A 7,947-nucleotide genomic window follows, 5' to 3' on the forward strand; every position below is an offset into this window, starting at 1 on the left:
CTGCGCGTGCAGAACTGTAAGGCTCCTTTAGGAAAAATGCAAGCTATATTATCGCCCAATGATATGTTAAAAATTGGACATTTGGTGAGCATACAAAAATTGTAAACTGTTTTATCGAACAGCTCCCTATATAAAGTCGGATGCATATTATATCCAATGGATTATATTATATCGCATACATACAATACACTCCCATAAAGCAATATAATATATAGTAAATCTCAACTGCATGATTTTTTCAATTTAATCACCAAATGCAGCTATATAATAGCTCAGTTTTATATATATATATATATATATATATATATATATATATATATAACTTGCATATATACTTGCATAGGGCGACAGATACTATATAGCATATCTTAACGACAAAATGTAAACTATATTACCACCCAGCTCTAAACTCGTAAATTTAACTACAAGGCAAGATATTAATATGTTAAAACATTAACATCATGGTTTTCTGTAAAGCTGCTTTGAAACAATATGTAGTGTGAAAAGTGCTATAAAAATGAAATTGACTTGAATTAAGTGGTGAATTTACTAAGTAGTTTAACTACTTTCAGCGTGAAATCATGCATTATTTGCAAACGACACAGTTAAACCAGGCCCTAATAACGTGCAGTTGTATTTCCGGATTTTAAAGAGCCTGGATCCCAGTTCTACAGCCCCAGCAAAGTATACCAGATTGCAGTAGTCCGTCACATCTAAGTGTACGTGAACTGATTTGCATAATTCCCTTACTGAATCGGCAGGCGCAGGCACAATTCATTCTTTGAGGAATAATTCAGAACTTCAGACTGTGGAGAATTCACAATCAAACAATTTTGAACAATTCACAATGACCAATTTCAGAACGTTGGTTTCAACTACATCCCAAACAACATTAAAATCATTCTGTAGGCTTTAAACATCACAGACACAAATGAGAGAGCGGCACAGATGTGTATTCACAGATGAAAGAGCGGTGACAGTCACAGAATGCATCAACATCAGCATGTATTTGAAGCAGTTAAGGCGGTGGGGGTGAAGAGTTTGAAAGTAACGGAAAAAAAGCCAAATTAGAAAAAAAAAACACAAACAGCCATTTCTCACACTACAGAGAGCCAATGAAAGCGAAAGCATCCAACAGACAGGAGAGAGAAAACTCACTCTGAACAACTCACATCAAGTCTGTCTGTTCAGGCCAGCAGACCTGAGCGCTGCTGATGAACGAAAAGAACACAAAACAAAAAGGAAAATGATTTATTGTAAAACATGATGAGATATCACTAACAGAAAAAAAGTGGAAAAAAAAACAAACCAAATGTCCTGCAACAACACAAGAGGAAGAAAATCGTTAGGTCGTTCGCTTTCGGAGCATCCGAAATATCAAATCGCAATGTTTAATGCTGTTTAGGAGTCAAATGCATAAATGCGAAAATTTTTAGAACATGTAAAAATCGCAAATCTTTAGTCTGCGCGTGCAGAACTGTAAGGCTCCTTTAGGAAAAATGCAAGCTATATTATCGCCCAATGATATGTTAAAAATTGGACATTTGGTGAGCATACAAAAATTGTAAACTGTTTTATCGAACAGCTCCCTATATAAAGTCGGATGCATATTATATCCAATGGATTATATTATATCGCATACATACAATACACTCCCATAAAGCAATATAATATATAGTAAATCTCAACTGCATGATTTTTTCAATTTAATCACCAAATGCAGCTATATAATAGCTCAGTTTTATATCGCTGCTGATGAACGAAAAGAACACAAAACAAAAAGGAAAATGATTTATTGTAAAACATGATGAGATATCACTAACAGAAAAAAAGTGGAAAAAAAAACAAACCAAATTACAACGTTAGCGCAAGCAAAGGGCTCAGCAAATTAAATTAACATCACAATTAAGGCCTTTTCCCTCCGTTAAATGTCTCAGTTGGGTTTGTTTGCTGGACTGGACTTTATGTGGTAATTGGAGCTCATTTGCGCGCCGGTGGATGAGTGGCCGTCTGCATGAGCTACGATAATCTTTAACTGCATCTTAGGAGAGCCCACCGGTGGGCGGCTCGGACACAGCTATTCTCTGAGCCTCTCCACAGAAATGACAAGACAAAGGAAGGAGATGGCAGATGGTAACAGAAGAGGGACAGTAATTTGAGGAAAGGGAGTTTAAGAGAGATTTCTGCTGGATATTGAGACAGAAGGGAAAGAAACATGAGGGCTTTTCTCTGACAGAATCCCTCACCAAACTCGTAAACAGACAGAGATGTGTTAAACTGGAGGAGGGTAACAAAGAATATACTGGGGACACTACACATACACTATGACACTATGGAAGCCTGTTTCCACCATAGGGTTAAAAATAAAAAAGGTAATTATCGTTTTCTCATAATTCTGAGTTTTTTTTTTTCCTTTTTTTTTTCTCACAAATTTAAAGCATTTCAAAATATAGAGCCCAGTCTCATGAAAATGCATATCTATTGCACAATTTTTTTTTTTTTTGTATTTTACGTGCTATTTATACACAGAAACTGACTCTGGCGTGCATACGATATGCATGTGTTTGACGTGGATATACTACGCCGTTTTTGCGTGCATATGATACGCACTTTGTTGGCATGCATATAATATGCATTTTGCCGTACATACACTGAAAAAAAATGATTACGGGATTTACTACATTTTTTTAAGGTAAGTGGTTGCAATCAATTTATTTTAGCTACATTTAAATAAACAAATTTAGTTTACTACATTTCAACTTTTTTTTTTTTTATTATTAAATGTAGCTAAAATAAATTATTGGCAACCATTTACCTTAAATTTAGTGTCATTTTTTTCAGTGTATAATATGCACCTACCCCACACCCCTAAACCTACCAATTGCGTATCATATGCATGCCAAAGTCCATTTCTGTGTATAACTAGTAATAGAAACAGAAAATCCATTGAAATGCTGAAACACTGAAATGCAAATTCATGAGATCGGGTTAAAATATAAACTCAGAATTCTGATTTATTTTCTCAAAATTGTGCGATATAAACTTGCAATTTTGAAGAAAAAAAGTAAGAAGTCACAATTCTGACATTGTGAGTTTATATCTCACAATTTTGACTTTATAATATGCAATTGCGAGTTATAAAGTCAGAATCGTGAGACATAAAATTGCAATTGTGACTTTTTAACACCAGTTGCGAGTTTAAATCACTCAGTTCTGAGATACAATTACAATTACAAAAAAAATAAAATAAATAAAAAAAAAAGATAAAAAGTCACAATTATCTTTGTTTGTTTGTTGGAAACAAGCTTCCATAATATCTGGATACTTTAAATTAATTACTTGCATTATTTAACAACACGTCAAAATAGATTAGTGTACAGAAAAAAAAGTTACACAAAACATAAAAAAAAAAAAATATGTAAAATAATAAGACTATAACTTAAATTACAAAAATGATAACAAAAGTATTTGGACACTCTCCAGTTTAAGTGGAACATGCCTATAGCTAATGTGGTGAACTACACCTGTCAATATTTTGCAAGGACACCTGTATAAACTCGAAGGGTTCAGACATCATGCATCCATGTTTTATGAAAATGAAATTCATAACTTGGCAAAAATATATACTGTATATATAATAACAAACAAACAAATAAATAAATGCTACAGTAAAACTTTTTTTGTGAAAAAGTTGTGAATTTAATTTTCATAAAACATCTGAATCTCAGTTTCATGACTGGATGAGCAACAGTAGAAGCAAATATTAACTACAAACTATATGCTTTTCATATGATGAGACTGGCTTCAACATCTGTAGCCATTCGACTTTGAACGGAGAAGAAAGTATTTGGATAAATCCAACCCAATGTCCAACGAAACTGTGTTTAACAAAGAGAGAAGGCGGCTGCTTTCAGTACAATCTCCATTCAGAATGACAAGTGTACATTTAGACTAAGAAATCTCAATTGTGTGTGCGATGTGCATGCATCGTGCCAAGTTGTAAAATGCAGAGGTGATGAAAGTATTGTTTCATTTAGAGCAACATTTCCTCATTCTAATGATTTTTGAACCATGTGCGGACAGTATGTGGATGGTCTGTTGATGGCCATAGAGTTAAATCATGGTAAAACAATTACATTTGATGGGCAAATTTAAAACTGATTGCATACTTGTCTCTCTGTAGGTCACTGAGTGTGTGCAGGAAGGGGAAAGAGAAAACAAGACACACACAGTTAACAGTGTCATGTCACTCACAAAAAAATAAATAAAATAAATAATAGTAATAAAATAAACAAAAAAGCTGAATTACATTTACGTAAACATAAATATTCAATAAAAAATAAATAAAATATTTGTGCATAAAAAAATATCTTGTGAGCATCACAATGATCTCATAGTGAAGAAAAATTGCTTTACTCTGTGCTATAAAATCACACAGCGAGAACTACAGTTTTAGCCGAATGCATCTGATCTATCGGTGTGATTTCTCCACACAGATACTGATACTGCCTAGTGCTCTGATAATACTCATAGCACTACACAATACCACATGAGCAGAAGGGCAAACAGGAGCGTAGTGGATTAGTAGTCACACCTGGAGAGTGAAAGACTGGCACCGTTGGTGTGTTACATACGATAGTTTCAGCCAGTAAGGTGTTGTAGGGGTTATTAGTGCCTTGTGGTCTCAGAAGAGGGTTAGTAAGAAGATAATTGCCCGTCATTCCTGAAGCAACAAAAAAAAAAACAAGAGGACAAATAAGATTATGACCTAATCTTATAGTAGTAATGAAATAAATGGATCTATGAATTATCTAGCTGCATATTTATGTAATTTCATTGTAATCTACTTGCTAATATTAAATCAAATTAATGTCAAGAAATGCAAATAACCAATTTTAAATGTTAAGAATATTTGTCAGTGATATCCTACGTACAAAATAAAGGATGAATATTTGTCAATGGGGGGGAAAAAACTACTACCATACTGGGCACAGCTTCTTACTAATTCAAGATCTCATATATATATATATATATATATATATATAATATAAATATACAGTATATATATATTAAAATTATAAACCTTTTTTTGGTCCATATTATTTTTATTTTCACAATGTTGTGATATAAATATTGTAAACAAAACCAGTCATTTTTGTTATTGTTTCTGAACAGAGACACTGAAGCACAGAAAGACAAATAGCATTATTTATTTTTTTTGCACCTTTGTGTTTTGTGCTCGAACGCATGCATTAAAAGCATGCTGAGTGTTTTAGAGCAAGCCATAGCAAACGGCTCTGAATAATACAATCTTACCACAGGTCAGCTAGAGTTGAACATCATCTTCTCATCACATGCATTTCAGCCCTGGCTAAATAATAAATGACAGTTTTTTTTTTTTTCTAGATCCTTGAAATAGCTGACTGAGGGCATATTTTCTACTGACTCGCTACTGTAGCTGTGTAAAACGGACCCAAAAGAGGCTTGTCTGGCTTCCTGTGTCTTTAAATGCACATTAATCGTTTGGTTTTCCATTAAAGTCAACATGAAATCAAAGTTGACCCTATTTACTTTCTCAATACATTTTCCTGATGTTACAGTGAACGAATCATCAGTCCATGTTATTCCAAAGAAATTTCAAACATTTTTTGCATCATAATCTTTCATCAAAATGTAATGACTTGCTTCGCCTCTGAAACGACTTTTCTTTTTGGCTGATGATACCAATCCTTATTTTCCACCCCTCCCTTCCAAACACCTGTCATACAGAGACCACTTTTCACGATCTAATTAATTTACTATCTGACAAATATGTCATATCACATTAGTAAAAGGGTTGCAAGCGCTGTTTCATGTTGACTTGAACTAAAATCACATCTGAGTGGTTTAAAATTGATGCTCGTGCATGTTTACCAGTAATCATGCTTTTCATAAGCTTATAAGTTGCAAATGAAAAACATGTTTTTAATAAATATATTTGAAATATACTTGAAAAATAAAATGAGCTTGAACTTAAAATAAATGTTAGAATTGTTGAAATGTTTAAAATAAAGAATTTGGTATTTCATTCAAATGAAAATGGTGAGTCCATTAGAGCAGAGCTTTTAAATTCATTGGCTATTAAAGAAAATTGATTAAATATGAGGTCAATTAAATACTTAACATTTAATTAAACATGGATGACTGATTAAAGAGCATCACTATGTCTGAGTCTAGTATTTCAGAGAAAAGTGAGTTTGGGTGTATGACTGACCTTGATTGAGGGTTGATGTGCTGTTGATGTCTCCTGAGATGAAAGAGGACTCCGACTGTTTTCTGACTGTGTCGTTCCACATTCTTCTGATTCGACTCTGTTAGATGAACAAACAGCCATGAAACACTGATCACTATCTTTGGGAGGGAAAAATGGCATGTTACATCTTTTTCTGATATGTAAAGTGCAAAAAATTGATGCTTTTGGACACTTCAGTCGTACGTATCTGATGCAATGACATTCATACTTTTATAACAAAAGCAAGTGGCATCTAGAAACAAATGATAGCTTTTATCAGAACTAACTTCACTTTTCTGAGCCTTTCCAATGACTTAAGAGTAACCTCATGTGTTGTTCATTAACCATAGACAGGTTCCATTAAAAGTTTGATGAAGAGTTGTAAAAATTTCATGATATTTTGAAAAGTATTTTTGCCAAATGTTTCAAATGTTTTCATTCATTCATTCATACAAACATACATACATATAGTAGGGTAATATATACCATAGTCACAGTTTATGCTATGTTGGATATTAAAAGCTTCATGTTTATTGTTAATAGGGAATTTATGTACAGTTTTTTTTTTATGTGAAAATGTAAAGTTAAATCTTTGAGGATCCTTTTTTCTCTCTCTTGTGTTTTATTATTTTACATATTAACATTTATTAATTATTTATTGTACGTTTTTTAGGTGATTTTTAACATGAAATGGAGTGAAAGATCTGAAATCTATTTAAAATGATAGTTAAGTTAAATAGTAAAAATGTACAGTAGGCAGTAAATAATACCTACAATTATATAGTGTAATTCACAAGTTTTACAGTGATACTGTTACAGTATATGACTTTTTTACATAGAATATTTGACTTAATGTTGTACATTCATAACACTTTAAAGAAAATAAATAGTTAAAAATGATATTAAATACATATAACGTTTTGTGTTTTCCACTTATGTGACTTAACATACTGGATGATTCATCACCATCATGTACCCTGTGTATGCTAAACTTTTCTCTGGGTTATAATTTTTATGTAAATGCACACTGGGGCATCTTTCCCCATTCATAATCAATTTGATTTGTTTGGGACGCTTTTGTTGTTGAAAAACAAAATACTCCCCAATCATTATTTTCACATTACAACTATAAATCAGTATGAAAAATATTTACCCCAGAGATTTTACAGTATTCAACATAAATGCTACATTGAATATCATAATGCGGTTTATCAAGTAAATATTATAGTATACCAGAGCCCTATCTAAACATTGCATAGTATACACAGCTATTGCTATGATTCACTAGAATATAATGCAATCCATCATAAAGACGTTCAAATAAAATCTGTCTGCGAAAAACAAGAAAAAACATAGATAAAAGACCTGTGTGTGTGTGTGTGTGTGTGTGTGTGTGTGTGTGTGTGTACTGGAGCAGATGGAAGCACTCACAGAGTTTCATTTCATTCCAATATGAAATGTGTCTCATAACCGAACGTCGCATTAAAAGCCGTCGGAATGAAAACAATGGAAATTGGGCCAGTAGTGTTTGTACCTGAGTACCAGAGGAATAGCGAGCGCTTGTCCGTGTTGTTGAGGTCTTTGTGGAGTTGTGTGAGCTCTCTGTCGTGATCCCGCTACAGCAGTACGTGTGTCGGAGGCATTTGCTGTACTCTCTCCGAACCTGCAGTTCAAAG

General features: G+C 33.2%; 1 protein-coding gene across 1 annotated transcript in view; it reads right to left on the reverse strand.

Annotated features, from left to right (window-relative positions):
* LOC107669005 (adhesion G protein-coupled receptor L2) overlaps nt 1-7,947 on the reverse strand; it is a 112,131-nt gene that overhangs the window by 4,252 nt on the left and 99,932 nt on the right. The window contains 3 exon segments of the mRNA XM_074186939.1: nt 4,595-4,723; nt 6,254-6,350; nt 7,806-7,934. Coding sequence (XP_074043040.1) covers nt 4,595-4,723; nt 6,254-6,350; nt 7,806-7,934 — 355 coding nt within the window.

The sequence above is a fragment of the Sinocyclocheilus anshuiensis genome, unplaced genomic scaffold, assembly GCF_001515605.1.
Source record: "Sinocyclocheilus anshuiensis isolate Anshui unplaced genomic scaffold, SAMN03320099.WGS_v1.1 scaffold192, whole genome shotgun sequence".
NCBI lineage: Eukaryota > Metazoa > Chordata > Actinopteri > Cypriniformes > Cyprinidae > Sinocyclocheilus > Sinocyclocheilus anshuiensis.